This window comes from Asterias amurensis, chromosome 16 (genome assembly GCF_032118995.1).
Source record: "Asterias amurensis chromosome 16, ASM3211899v1".
NCBI classification, from domain to species: domain Eukaryota; kingdom Metazoa; phylum Echinodermata; class Asteroidea; order Forcipulatida; family Asteriidae; genus Asterias; species Asterias amurensis.
In genome coordinates this window covers 5,039,840-5,054,541 of record NC_092663.1, presented here as the reverse complement: position 1 = coordinate 5,054,541, position 14,702 = coordinate 5,039,840, and the positions used below count along the sequence as shown (strand labels likewise).

Below are 14,702 nucleotides of genomic sequence, written 5' to 3'. Positions count from 1 at the left end.
AATTCTGGCATTTTTTCTCTCCCTTTTCGTCTGGCCCCCTTGTTACTGTTCTAAAACAATGTGTTTACAGTTAGTCTGAAACCAGACTCCAACTTTGACTTTTTCATGAAAGTGCACATGCTGCATACCGAATGTGCGCAGGTTTCTCTTGTACAAGAACCTGAATGTAAGTTTTCTGTGCAAATTCCAGCAACAAAAGCCTAAACAAGGTCAGCGGTTTCAATTCAGGCCGGCAGCAATCCGCAGTTCATGGTGATTCGCGGTATATTATATATTTGTTTTCTTTTTCTTGTTTGTATAATTTTTACTATAATTTTATATATAATATTAATATAAGTAAGTATAAAAAAAAAAAAAAAAACACATGATAAATTGTTACGCCTAATAGTAATATTAATAAAGATAATGGAAAAGTTTCCGTATGGCGCCACCACTTTTTCATTCGATATGAAATAATATAGTATCTAATTTACCTCAATGAGATATCCTTTTTTTGTAAAAATTAGTGAAAAGTGGTGGCGCCATACGGAATGTTATCCAAGATAATAAATTATAAATATTATTATTTTTATTAGAAAATACTAGTTGAAAACTAGTTAGAAGGAGAATGGTTGACTTGAATTGAATTGAAAAGGGTTAGGCCTATCACAATAAATATTATTAAATTAATTTTTACTTATTATTTAGCGGCTGACGTCCGTTATAGGCAAAATCCTAGCCCACCTTGTGGAGCTGTTAATGGCTCCACTTTTAACATCGGTCTCATCAAAAAACAATGTCATGGTGACAGTGATGAGACCGATGTTAAAAGCGGAGCCATTAACAGCTCAACAAGGTGGGCTAGCAAAATCCCATTTCAAAATCTAGGTAGCCTGCACGAGCATGCATGACAAACTGTGTTTAAAAAGCCGGAAAAGTTTCCGTATGGCGCCACCACTTTTTCATTCGAAATAAAATAATATAGTATCTAATTTACCTGATTGATATATCCCTTTTTGTAAAAATGAGTGAAAAAGTGGTGGCGCCATACGGAAAGTTATCCAAAAAGCCTTCCAAGGCGTTTTCTTAGGAAATAGAATTAAAGGTATCATGCATGGGATGGAAACAAAAGGGGTGTGCATATGGTCACGGTGTGTAAGAAACAGCTTACAAATGTGAGTTAGAAAAAAACTTCCATCCTACTCCTAGAACTATTTCAGTTTCGTCCGGCCATCGTAAACCGAAATAGTTCTAGGACTAGGAGTACTTCCATGGAGGTTAAATATTTCTACGATTTCGGCAATTCAGTAAAATCAGTCATGCAGTAATTAATCATGATAAACATAATTATTGAATGAACATAATAGAGAAACCAAGAGTCAGACTCGGCAGAGTGATCATGTCATGACAATTTACTCTACTAACTTTTTAAAAGCCATCTTTTTAATTAGACCCAGGGAAGAACTGGGGCGCTGTACTCCTTTTACAAAATTTGTCCTGATCGACAGTCTTCCTATGACCAATTACGACCGATATTAATAATTCATACTACAAAATGTACAGCAGCGCCCCAGTTAGAATAGAGCGACAGCTGGGTCTATTATTTAAAATTAATCATGTTAATTATTCTTTGTTTAAATCTTCTTATTATAAGCGTATACTTTTTGGCGCTATACAAAGAACTGCTAAGTGAATTATTATTATGAATTATTATTATTGATTAAAGCCATTTTACACTTTCGGAACAGAAAAAAAAAAGTTCACAGATTTACAAATAACTTACAGGGTTTACAGACGGTAATGGTAAAAGACTTCTCTTGAAATATTCCATGAAATGCTTCACTTTTTGAGAAAACATTAAAACAATTATCAATTCTCGACAACGATAATTACGGAGTTATAGCAAACACATGTCATGACACTGCGAAACGCGCGAAAACAAGGGTGGGTTTTCCCGACTCCGATGATCGATTGAGCCTAAATTTTCACAGGTTTGTTATTTTGTATATAAGTTGTGATACACTAAGTGTGGGACTTGGACAATACTGTTAACCGAAACTTTCCACTGGCTTTAAAGAGGTTTATTTATTATTACGTTATCGACACTGGTTATCGATATCATCTCCAGGATGGTAATGGATTGAACCTCATATCATAATCGTTATATCATACATGTAGTTCTAGGAGTCAGAGGAGTAGGTTTTGCTAGTTAATGGTTTGCGCTGATTTTGTTCAACTTATTTTGTGAAGTTTACTAGTTTGGGATCAATTTCTTTTCTTTTTTCTCAGAAATTCTACCTGTATCTGTTCATTCAATGATTAAGAATGGTTGCACAAAGCGGAAATCCGGGTAAGTCTCACACTTCAGTCTAAGTCCTCAGTCCAACAAAAACAAATTATGATGTTTGATCTTGAGGGGTTGGGGATAGTTATAGGATTGCACTGAACTATTTTCTATGCTATTTCCAGAAGAAGTAACATTATTTTTAACCGACAGGAATAACATGCCTCAGTGAAGAAGGTTAAAACTGAAGAGCACACAGCTGAATCATTACCTTGTCAACCCCATCCTTCAACTATGGCAGCAGTCATGAGGACCTCCGTTCATCATAAAGAACTGTCACATCTTCTGCAACTGTGCCGCATCACAAGGTGCTGTGTCAATCAACAGAATCTCCAACTTGCCACTTTCAGCTCTAGCCATCATGGAAAACCCAAAAGCCTTGTTAACCCTTCTGGAAAGGACATGCAGAAAAACAGTACAATACACTCGCACTGCGAGTCGCATTCACAACCTACTCTCAAGTCAATTCTATCTGAGCAAATTTTAAAAGTAAACAGTTATAAATCTAGATGGATGGGCTCACCTTTCCTGGGATGTGCAGCTGTTGAAACTAATTTGGATAGTAGGAGGACATTTCCCTTTTGTCTGTCGTTAACTGATGGCATTTGTCGAACTCAGTCAGTGAGGTGCTTTCATACCAGTGATGGAGAATGGGCCGGCCATAACAAGTGGTCCAAAGTGAGGCATATAAAAGGACCCAAAGATGAACTACGGAGCCTCCAGATCAATAAGATTGTTCTTCAAATGAGAATCGCTATCAGAGGTTAGTAAAGAATTGGATTGTGATAGTAGTGCAAGAGAATCAGCACTTGTGGTATTTGTGAAAGTACTGATTTGGTTTAAATGCACTTGGCTAGGTACTGGGTTTGGCAGAGTGAAGCCTGGTTTATACTTCCTGCGAATGCAATTGCAACTCAAATTTTGATGTCATGAATTTGGACCAAAGAGTTGAGCTGTGCTGAAGTCGTGTGAAACCTTTCCCCAATAACGGAGTTGTGGAGTTGCAATTTGTATGGTATTGACATTTGCAGGAAGCATGAACACGGCTTTAGTGATGCTCCATCATGTCCATGCAGGAGTTTTTAATTCCAGCAAAAGGCATTTTGTAATTGTGTACTGATTAGTCTTATGCACTGTGCTAGGTTGAACATGTGTAGGTTTGGTAGAGTATACAATTTTGGTAAAGCGTCCAAGTGTTGGTTTCATTGAACCAAAGCCTACAATTTCATTTTAAGGGCAAGCATGTGCAAGGACTGTGACATACTTCATCTCTTTTAATGTATAATCCAATCGTTCATTTGTGCATTAAAAAAACATTTTAGGTAGGGGTGCAGGAGGGGATAAAGGATTCACAATGACAACACTTTCCCACTCGGTTTAGATTGTAACCGGTTTTGGATATTTTGTCTTTCTGAAAGTTTTTTATTTAGATATGTTGGATATATTTTTTTTGGGGGGTGTCTTTCAAGTTTTATCTAGGTTTTGTTTATAAAAAAGGGGTGTCCAAGTTTGCTGGAAGATTAAAATTGCTGTATTATTTGGATATTTCATTACATTACTAATATTTTATCTTTTAGAGGGTGGAGCAAATCCAGAGCTCAACTCTGTGCTGGGAAGTCTAGTCACCAAGGCAAAAGCAATTCCAATGCCCAAGGCAACTATAGAAGCTGTCCTTAAAAATGCGGTAAGTTTACATTAGCCTTTTGGCTTCTTATTTTAGTGCTCAAATCATTCACTCAGTGTTGCTCATGGCACTCCAACTCTGTTAATACACTGTGTTAAATCTTGAACAGAATCAAAGAATGATCAAATGTTGAATATGAATCTGGTATTAGTGGTACATTTATCATACCTAACGTTCCTGTTGAGTATAATGACTTTCCTTAATTATAGACAAAACAATTTAAAATTTCCCTATAAAAAATTTCTTTTGTACATCAGATGCCTCCATTGACAGAGTTGGTTCTTGCGGTTGACTTAGTTTTGTGCGCTAGGCTGCACAATCTGTATACTCCCAAGGGAACTGAGATGGTTTAAAGGGCCTGGGGTGGATTTCACAAAGAGTTAGGATTAGTCTTATCTCTAGTTAGGACCAGTTACTCGTCCTAACTTAGGACTACCCATGCAATTTGTATCATAACTCTTTGTGAAATCGACCCCGGGGTACTCTATGTAGAACACAAAACACAATGTCCACAGATTTACAGTAAACTTATACAGTTTTGAAATAATGATAGTAAAAAACTTACCTTAAAATATAACTAGCTGAGGTGTTGTCTTTTTTAAAGAAATGAGTAAAACAATGTTGGGAAAATACGTTCTAAAGTAGTTTTCATGTTTTGGGTTACAAAAAGTGCCCAAATCTTTTAACACGTTTAAGGAATGAAATGAGTGTGATTGGTTTGGATTGAGCATTGGCTAATTCTTTGTGCATGCTACATGTACTTGTACTTGTACAAAAACCCTCAAATCTAGTCTGTTCATTTTTAGACAAAGAAAGGCGGTGCAGATGACGCAGACATCCAACTTCTCTTAGAGGCTCGAGGACCAGGTCAGTGCTGTCTGCTGATGGATGTATTGACAGATAATGCAAGGAGATCCAGATCAGAACTCCAAAGACTGCTTCAGAAGAATGGGTATGTACATTTGATTGTAGCCTGGCAACTAGTTTTTAACACCCAAGATGCATTATGGCATAATGTTTGCCGCAGTTTGTATATTGCTCAGCGCCTTGAGTACCTTGTTTGGTAGATACGTGCGCTATGTAAGACTTCGATATTATTATTATTATGACTATATATAGAAAAACTCAAGCTAAATGGATTGAAGGATTGTTTCACTGTTTGTATGGGTATGTTGTCGTGAATCCAGATGTGAGCGACACAATTGGTTCACCAAGCAGTAGGTAGTCGTGACTATTTTTGTAGTAGTCGTTGCGGCTCGATTAACCGAGTAGTTGAAAAACAGTAGGCGTGACTCAAACCACAAGCAAGATGCAACACAAGTGCGTGATATACCCCTCAGGCTGAACAGAATTTTACAGTAGAGATACACGTACTTATACATGTCAGATTTCTTTCTTTCTTTGTTTTGTTTTGTTGCGTTGTGTTTTTGTTGCATTCTTTGTGGAGATCTGCTCCCACTTTCAATAATAATAACAAGTTCTTTATAATAGCCATTTATTTGTCATCCTTACATGGTTACATATATATATATATTATTATATAAATATTTTTTTTTTTTCAATGCAAGATTTCTTTCAGTTTCTTTCTTTGCCCTTTTTAGATGTTTTAAAAGTTTGTTGCTTAGCGGTTTCCATCGCACATGTAGTAATAATAAGTTCTTACTGAATTTTTTAAATTTTTCTTTCATACATGGTTATATTTGTTCTGTCCCCCCCCCCCCAGATTTCACTAACAGGCAATAAAAGTGTGAGGAGCAGATTTTCACTTTGTGATAATGACCAGGGTGGTTGCTGGCCACTGTAAAAAAAAAAATTGATCCAGCCGATCTATTAACAGCTGCCAGCCACCAGGCAAGGTCATTGTAACACAGTGGATACCAGCTCCTCCCACCGTTATTGCCATTAATAAATACCTGAAATAGGAAGTTCCCATTTTGTACACTGTTTCTTTGATTCATCTCTGTCATTGTTTCGGTAGAGGAGACTTTGGTACAACCCTGTATGCCTTCAATCGAAAGGGGGTTGTTAGAGTGGTACCCCAGCTAGAAGGTCAAGATAGTCCCTTGACCCTTGACCTTGCCACAGAGGTCGCCATCGAGGTTGGGGCAGAAGATGTTCAAGAGACGGCTAATGAAGATGATGAGGCACTCTTCATGGTAAGAGTTCTCTCTTAAAATTTGCTTAGTTGAATCAGACTGAAGTTGCAGTAATGTTGTCAGATGGTTGTTTTAAGTTCTAGTGGTTTCTTCCTTTAGCCTAAATTTAATAATCCGCAGTGTGCAACCCCTTTGGGCTGTTGCCTCTAAGACCCTGGTTCGAATCCAGCCGGGGGCACTATGTTGATTGGGTTTATAGTCCCTACATGTACCTGATTGCATGGGTCTTCTCTCGACAATGCTGGAATATTTCTCTGTTTTTTTTCAGTGAGATTTCCTTTCTCGTCTTCTCTCCATGTTGTTCTTGGCTAGTATAGTGAAATATTCTTAAGGCCCCTTCAGGGTGCGGGCTACAATCAACTATTTTCCAGGGGCTGTTGCCATCTACTCATGGGGCTGAAATAGTTTTACCCCTTCACAGTTCATTTGAATTTAAGCTTGGGTATCTTCCATCAGAAGTCTGGTTGATAGAGCAGAAAGCACTACCCCCCCCCAACCTTCAATCATGTCAATCATGGTTAAGTGTCTTATTTAAAGTCACCTGGAAATATAATTTTGTTTCTTTCAAACATAAGAGTATATGCTAACGAACAATAAAACAATTTTTTTAGTAATTGTTTGTCACGATTTATATGTTTAAAAAATACATTAAGTTGTTCGGGGGGCTGACTCCGCCTACCCCTTTTGTGACGTCAATCAAGGCAGACTTTGCCTGCAATGCGTATAGTAAACACACGTGCAAAGTACATGTACGTCCAAGTCGTGAGTTGGTACATTTCAAAAAGTGTTTTTCTGCATTCAGCAGCAATACACCTGGTCGGCATTGCCGGAAAAAAACAAAAAAACAAAATTTTTTGAAACGTACAAACTCACGACTTGGTCTGTACATGTACTTTGCAATTGTGTTTACTCTACGCATTACAGGCAAAGTCTGCCTCGATTGATGTCACGAACAGCGCCCTCTCGGGTCGGGGTCAACTCTTAAATTTGTAAATAACAAAAAAATACCACTTCCAGGTGACTTTAAGGACACAGGTATTACGACTGGGACTCGAACCCACACTTCTGATCAGAACACACAAATTTGAACCCATTGTTATTTACCGCTAGGCTTTGACACCCCCTGGTATACTCTGGGCCTTTGTACCCCTTCAAAAGTTTGCCCTCGAAAATGAAATTCCAGCCCCAATTTTATCATGTTTGCCGGTTTAATGGCATAAATATTAATTTATCACTTTTTTTCTTTGTTCAGTTTGTGTGTGATATGAAGGATCTACGGGTAGTGCGCAACAATCTAGCATCGTTAAACTACACCATTGAATCTTCATCATTAGAGTACCTACCAGACACAACAACTACATTGAATGATACAAACTTACAAAGCGCCTTTGAACTTGTGTCACACTTGAATGATCATCCAAATGTAGTCAAAGTGTATGACAATATAGAAGGTACAGTTTAATCAGTGGTCCATAAGAAATGCACATCCTGTGTTTCAAGCTCTCTGCAGGGCAAATTTCATAGCTCTGCTTATCGCTTAGTTCTGCTTACAATCACCTTTCAGCTTTCTTAACTTGCAAGACAAGCGCCAAATTTCTGCGACTGTGTAAGCATATAATGGCGAGACAAAAATTGTCTGCTAAGTGCTAACCCTTGAAATGTGCTTGACGTAAGCACAGAATTCCCTGCTTCTGCAATACGGTAAGCAGAGCCAGCCTGGGCCCAATTTCAAACAGCTGTTGTCCTGGGTTTTTTTGCTGAGCAGATTATTTTAAAGCAGTTTGTTTCGCCTTAAGCAGCTCTATGAAATTGGGCACTGGTTTAGAGTGAAACACTTGAGTTGAGGTGCTAGGGACAATAGTTCATTTCATTTTTGAAAGACATACGATTTTATTGAATAAATGATGCTGAAATATTTTAATACATATTACAACTCTTAAAGTTTAATATGAAAAAGATACTGTAGGCCCCTACAAAAAAAAGTAGAGCTTTGTGAACAAAATATACCAATTCCTATTCAATACGTTCACCACATTAAAGTCATTAAGTCAAAGAATCATGACATACAGTATTGCTTGATGGCATAGTTCGTCTATCATTAAAAAAACACATAAGTAACGCCAAGTGGCAGCTGTTAGGATTAATTATAGGACTTGGGACGAGTTCGGTTCAGCAACTATAGACGTACATGTTAGGACACATTGAACCCATCCTAAGTTATTACTCATCTTAACTCGAGGTTTAATCCTACATGTACAAACAAATGTACGTATGTACATGTAGGGTTTCATGAAATCACCTGCAGATCTTGCATGGTTAAAAAGGCTCTTCTCCCGTCCGCACCCCCACGTGAATCTAAAAGAATCTACCAGCCTTTATGTAACTTTGTTAAACATGTTAAAGATTAACTAAAATAGTATACAAAAAAGTTCTTAAAAATAGGTACAGATTTCAGACATTTTTAAATGGTGCTTTTGAAGTCATTTGGAAGCCGTGCAAAAGAGTAAACTAATACTCTAAACATTAATATAATTTATGTAATTTCAGTGTTTTAAACATATTATTATGAGTGATGTTATCCGAAAAAATTGTAATACTGAGTTTAAAATTTTAATAAAATGTTATCAGTTTTATCATAATGATACTAAATTTTCTTTTGCCTACTTTATATGAACAGTGTTGTGCTATAAAACAAAGTATTTATTGGAAAGAAATTTTCAACACAAATCGCTCGTTTGTATGGTTTTAAGAACTGTGGGTTTTCAAATAATTTGCATGTACCAATCGTGTTTTTACCTAAAAACGTGTATTTGCTTCTTTTCTCTTTTTGATAAAAGAATGCGCCAGGTAAACATCAATCAGATATCATGTCATATTTGTTTTCAAACTACTGTACATGTACATTGTAGTAAACAAGTTTCGAGCTACTTAATTAAGTTCAATATGAATCAACTACCCCAGTCAAAAAATAGGGTCTTTCTGCTACCTGTGGAATCTGTAGTCTGTGGAATTTTAATATTTTTGCTATTGTGACCAAATAATGCAAAATTTTGTGTTTACTAGCCAAGGTTCTGTTTTCAGTCCATGATAATACACGCAGTACATGTACAATGTAGGTGTAACAGAACCACTTAAACTGTACAGTATGTTACAGGTTTCCTGTAATACACTTGGGGTAGCAGATCTGCATTACTGAGCACAACTCTAATGTACGTACTTTTTAAGTTAAACAAACAAATAAGATCACATCTTTACAGATCAATTAAAGTTAAAAGATTAAAAACAAGTCTTTCGGTTAGGATATATGTTCACATTTTGGGGACGTACAGTACATTAAATCCATTCCTTTAAATTGCAGTGAAAAGCAGAGACACCAACAGTTAAATAAAGAGGCAGTCAAAGTGCAAATTTTAGATTTTACATATATATAATGTCAAGTTTTTAATTTGTCAGTGATTAATTCTGTACTTGAGAAACAATCTACATGTATAGGGCTACAAAAAGAGATTTTACATAACTTTCACAACAAAATTTTGACAAAATATTTGTCATAAAAGATGCTATGTCAGATTGTTGGCCGATTTGACCTGAAAATTTTGATTTAAAATTCAATAGGTATTTTGATGGGGGTCGAGAGTTACAAGCTTTCATTTGAGCCATTGCTCAAAAAAGTCTGCCAATTATTAGTAGCAATAAAATAAATTGCTCAAATTTAGTTTTTGTTGGGAATCCCAACAATATATCACATGACCAATTCTAATGTGTTTTATAAGAAACGTTTTAAATTGTTGTCATGGTTCCTGACCCATAAAATTAAAAGTTATTTTTTTTCGTTAGAGCGGGTGATACTCTTTGAAATACCATTCACTCAAAAAAATCTATTTTTCAATGTTTGGGGCCACAAATCTGACACACATTGTAGCATCTTTAAAGGGATCAACAACTCATTCCGTTGAAAGGAAAATTCAAAATAGTTTAATTTAATTCACTTAAACAAATTAAGTTAATGGATTTATCATATTTTGAGGTGAACGGGGAACAATTTACAAGAATGCAAGAGCGGGATTTGAACTCCAGATTAGTGTACTGGCGCTCTAAAGGGGGTACTGCCATCATGATAATACATGTAGTCTGCTTGTGGACGTGCAAGCATTGACTGTTGCATCACAAACAGAAGTTTTAAAGGGCTATGTCACTCTTATTATTGCATGCTCGTGCTGTACATCTATACATGTAGGTATGTGAGAGTTCAGCACACATATTTGTGAGTTTGGACAACAAAGATTGGGTATGATCATTACAACAGTGCAACTTTTTGTCAATAACTGTTTTTGTTCAGGTACCAGTGTGGCAGAAAATTCTGTTCCCCCAGAGATTCTATCCCCATACATGCCATATGGCAAATCGTGTGAAAATTTCTTTATAAAGCGCCCATTTTTGAATCCTTCTCTTTTAGCGCATGTTAATTTTCCATCCTCCTTCACTGCATGGTAGAATCTCCAATCCTTTTGGTAGAACATACACGAACTCACTTGTATTTACCCGTTTAGGCTTCATGAAACATAGTTCTGGGAATGTTTTCTTCAAGCGATTCTTCAAGTTCGACGCTCTATACGTTGATGAATCATCATCATCAACTTCACGTACAACTTTATCAAACTCTCTCTTGAGTTTTGACATTCTTAACACTTGTTTGTCATTGATGATTTGGGAAACTATGTACTTCTCGCAGAAAACCTTGAAAGATTTAAAGTAGAGAGGATCCCGTGGTGGTTTTGAAACTCGTTTAGTCACGCATTTTGTATAGTTTCCGTAACAAACTGAATGGTACCTAACCTGCATGGCAACACAGTCTTTATTTGCAATGTGAAGGAGCAGATTCTCATCTTTCTTCAGTTGAGCAGCTTTCAAGAGATTCCCGCCATCAGTAGATGTACATTGACTAAGTGGTTGTTTATTCCTTTTGCCATCGCAATCTTTGCGGTACTGATTTCCATGGCAAAGGATGCAAATTCTTGGTAAAGTATGAGTAGATGATAATGTTTCCTCTATCAACATGTTCAAAGTAGAGCTGGACTGATGGATCATTCGAACTTTCTTTCTGGGAGGTTCTGAGTCCTTCTTTACGATGCGAGAAGATTTCATGAGATCTGTTAGGGGATAACAATACATTTTTATAATCAAATAAATTTAATTTGCATTTAATACTTTTTGCACCAATGATCAGGTGTACCTAACATGCCTAATTACATGCATAAAATAACAAATCTTTGAACAGCACTCATTGCTCAAACTATCCTTGCTCTATCATGTCTATGCTCAAACCATCCTTGCTCTATCATGTCTATGCTCAAACCATCCTTGCTCTATCATGTCTATGCTCAAACCATCCTTGCTCTATCATGTCTACATGTATGCTCAAACCATCCTTGCTCTATCATGTCTATGCTCAAACCATCCTTGCTCTATCATGTCTATGCTCAAACCCATCGTTGCTCTATCATGTCTATGCTCAAACCATCCTTGCTCTATCATGTCTATGCTCAAACCAAAGTAAATTTGTATTATGGTGGTCAGGCAACTCAACGATTCGGAACACTCAACGGTTGAAACAACTCAACTGTCAACACTCAACAGTTTAAAAAGTTTAGACAACTCAACGGTCCGGACAACTTGGCGGTCCGGACAACTTGACAAGCCGGACAACTAGACTTTTTTTGAGACAAATCGAAGGGTGGCCATAACAAGTCGATGGTTGACTGGCTCATCTGCACATGTTACTGACAAATTTATGCTATATATTATAAACTAAACTGCACTTTTCATATCTTGGAAATAATATTAATTTTTTTTTAATAACTGAGCACATTCGTTTGTAGGTTTTGTATATGATGCATTTCACTCAAATTTGTGTCGTTTTCAAAACATGTCCAATGCCTTCAAAAAACCCACCACAAACAATACAAAACCCCACATTTATTTAGTAAAACACAGTACTACACTACTGACATGACTGAGTCTATCACTCAGTCCCATCACTCTATCGTAGCCGTAAGGTAAGATAGTCTCCCTACCTAGACTCGAGTCGAGTAGAGAGTTCAGGGTGAGTTAGAAAATACGCAAAGTATGACTTGAATGTTCGATTGAAACAAGTCTCTAACCTTTAGCCTTAGGCTCTGGCTCCTTATCTCGGTTCTCCTTGGTCCGTACAGCCCGTTGTAACTTTGAAATATCAGTGAATAATTGGTAACACTTCCGATGAAAACCACCGTCGTTAGGTATAGGTAATGCAGCGCAATCTGTATCATCGCCGCCGTGATCTTGCAAGAAACACCTCGCTATTTCACCGAATTTCCCGTCAAGCTTCTGCCAAGTCTTGACACATTGTGTGAATTTTGTCCACGTTGTTTCAGTAATAGGTTTTATAGCTTCATTGGAATCAGATGAATGGGCATAACACCGTAATTTAAACTGCTTCTCGCTGTCTTTTTCTGCCATTTTGTCAACAACAACATGTGTGCACGTTGTTATGAAGAGCGCACTTTGTGGATATGCACAATATCAAGATTGTGCAGAATTGTGCTACATCTCCGAACTGAGTGATTACACTGGTAATGCCGAATGATTTGCGCAATCTCCAAATTGTGCAATTGTACATGAAGTGTACATCCGCATGTCAGAATAAGACCGATTTTGATTGGTCAGCTGCCTGATGAGCGACCAACATTCATTAAAAACAACCTTTGTCCTATTTTTAATAAAGTAACCTTTTCAAAAGTGAGGGCGCTGTTTGCGTATGATACCGGGTTTCAAGTGGGTGCGATCGTTTTAGCCTCCCGGGTTGGGTACGGGTCGACACCCCGGTCTGCCCCCGGTACGTTCGAATACATGTAGCTTTGACGGGGCTCACCCGGGTCAGCCCCCAGCAGAGTGCCCTGCTTGTGGAGTGGGTCATTAGGGGGTGACGGGGGTGCATGCCATCACCGCGAGAGGGTGAGTGTGATCGTTCAATTTTAACATAATTATTTGATCATACGGTCTCTCAAATTAGTTCAAATTTACAAACAAAAAATGTCAAGCCATTTTTAGTTGCCTAAAACGTCATCCCTGCTACAGTTGTCTTCGCTTCATAGGCAAGCTAATAATACTATTATTCATCTTGGTTAAACCATGGAGGAAGGAAGAGAAGGAGCTCGAACGACCCGCAAAACCGCAGAGTAACAAAAGAATACCCTGACAATGCCTCCGTCTAACTAGTGGAAAAAGATAGGAGACCTCCAGCTGGGCGGCCGATTAACGAGCAGGATTATATCTCTTTGTACAGAACGTGCGGTACCGCTGCTCTGCACCATAGTTGCCTTCGTGTAAAGTTGAATCATTGGAGACAAGAATTGTGAATATACACGTTTTCATTTACCGTTTGTGGTGTTTCACTGAAACATCATGGCATATTTTTTCATTTTTTGTGACTTTCCGGTCACTAGCGGTGGTTCAAAATTTGGGTATTAGCACACGAGGGTGGTTGGTATTAAATTGTGTTTTTCGATTTGGTGAGCACAAGTGTACACAAATTTTATCAGGTCTCAAAAAAGTTGTTTTTCTGTATCATATCCATACGACATACGACACCATGGTTGAGTGAAGAACCAAGTGCGCACGCGCAAACTCACGTACGCCAGGTCGCCCATTGTCTGTAAAAGGTATGTCGGTGATTACGAGGTGTTGTTAAACGACCGCGGTACCGCAGGTTCGACTTTTGAAGTCCCTTCGTTCGAGCTCCTTCTCTTCCTTCCTCCATGGTTAAACCGTTCGTCGGGGCCAATCGTGTGGTTCTTGCACTTTTTATTGGGTTGTTTTTGTTTGTTTGTCGGGTGTTTGTTTGTTTGGTCGTTTGTTGTTCACGCTCGTTTATCCGTTCCGTTGTGATCTTGTTCTTATTTCATGTTTATTCTAAAAAGTACTATCCACCATTTTTTGCTCTGTACAAAAGGCATCCCATCATAGGCCTACAAGCTGTTGCTTTTAAAGGAACACGTTGCCTTGGATTGGACGAGTTGGTTTATAAAAAGTGCTTGTAACCGTTTGTTATAAAATGTATATGATTGAAAATAATTTTTAAAAGTAGAATACAATGATCCACACAAATTTGTTTCGAAATTGCGTGGTTTTCCTTTTACTGTGCGAACTAACACGGTCGGCCATTTATGGGAGTCAATAATTTGACACCCATAAATGGCCGCCCGTGTTAGTCGACGAGGTGGAAGGAAAACCGTGCAGTTTCGAGGCATGTTTGTGTGGACTATTGTATTCTACTTTTACAACATCTTTCTAACCATATGCATATTATAACAAACGGTTTCAAACGCTTTTTATAGACCAACTCGTCCGATCCAAGGCAACGGGTTCTTTTAATGGGTCATGCCTCCGCACAATTTCAGTTTTGTAAAATCAAGTTGTTTATAATGTTTGTATGGAAATAAAATGTTGTTAAAAATTGATCGATTTGTTGAATATACTTTTGGGTCCCCCACTATCAATA

General features: G+C 37.7%; 2 protein-coding genes across 6 annotated transcripts; one reads left to right on the top strand and one right to left on the bottom strand.

Annotated features, from left to right (window-relative positions):
• The first annotated feature begins 106 nt into the window (after nucleotides 1-106).
• LOC139948919 (translational activator of cytochrome c oxidase 1-like) lies at nucleotides 107-8,281 on the top strand. Of its 4 annotated transcripts, none has more exons than XM_071947285.1 (7): nucleotides 107-252; nucleotides 2,269-2,329; nucleotides 2,477-3,086; nucleotides 3,901-4,007; nucleotides 4,814-4,959; nucleotides 5,986-6,163; nucleotides 7,416-8,281. In XM_071947285.1, the coding sequence occupies exons 3-7, from the start codon at nucleotides 2,558-2,560 to the stop codon at nucleotides 7,623-7,625; spliced, it is 1,170 nt and encodes a 389-aa protein (XP_071803386.1). In that variant the 5' UTR covers nucleotides 107-252; nucleotides 2,269-2,329; nucleotides 2,477-2,557; the 3' UTR covers nucleotides 7,626-8,281. The 4 variants fall into 4 exon arrangements, with proteins under 4 accessions (XP_071803386.1, XP_071803385.1, XP_071803388.1 ...); XM_071947284.1 differs by having other exon boundaries at nucleotides 107-262; XM_071947286.1 differs by having other exon boundaries at nucleotides 109-166.
• A 147-nt stretch (nucleotides 8,282-8,428) lies between these two features.
• LOC139948920 (uncharacterized) lies at nucleotides 8,429-14,013 on the bottom strand. Of its 2 annotated transcripts, XR_011787501.1 has the most exons (3): nucleotides 12,325-14,013; nucleotides 10,395-11,313; nucleotides 8,429-10,358 (listed from the first exon to the last, which is right to left on the bottom strand). XR_011787501.1 is itself a non-coding variant. In XM_071947288.1 (2 exons), exons 1-2 carry the CDS (start codon nucleotides 12,659-12,661, stop codon nucleotides 10,616-10,618), a joined length of 1,035 nt encoding a protein of 344 aa, XP_071803389.1. In that variant the 5' UTR covers nucleotides 12,662-14,013; the 3' UTR covers nucleotides 8,429-10,615. The 2 variants fall into 2 exon arrangements, 1 of the variants encoding a protein (XP_071803389.1); XM_071947288.1 differs by having other exon boundaries at nucleotides 8,429-11,313.
• Between the last annotated feature and the right edge of the window lie 689 nt (nucleotides 14,014-14,702).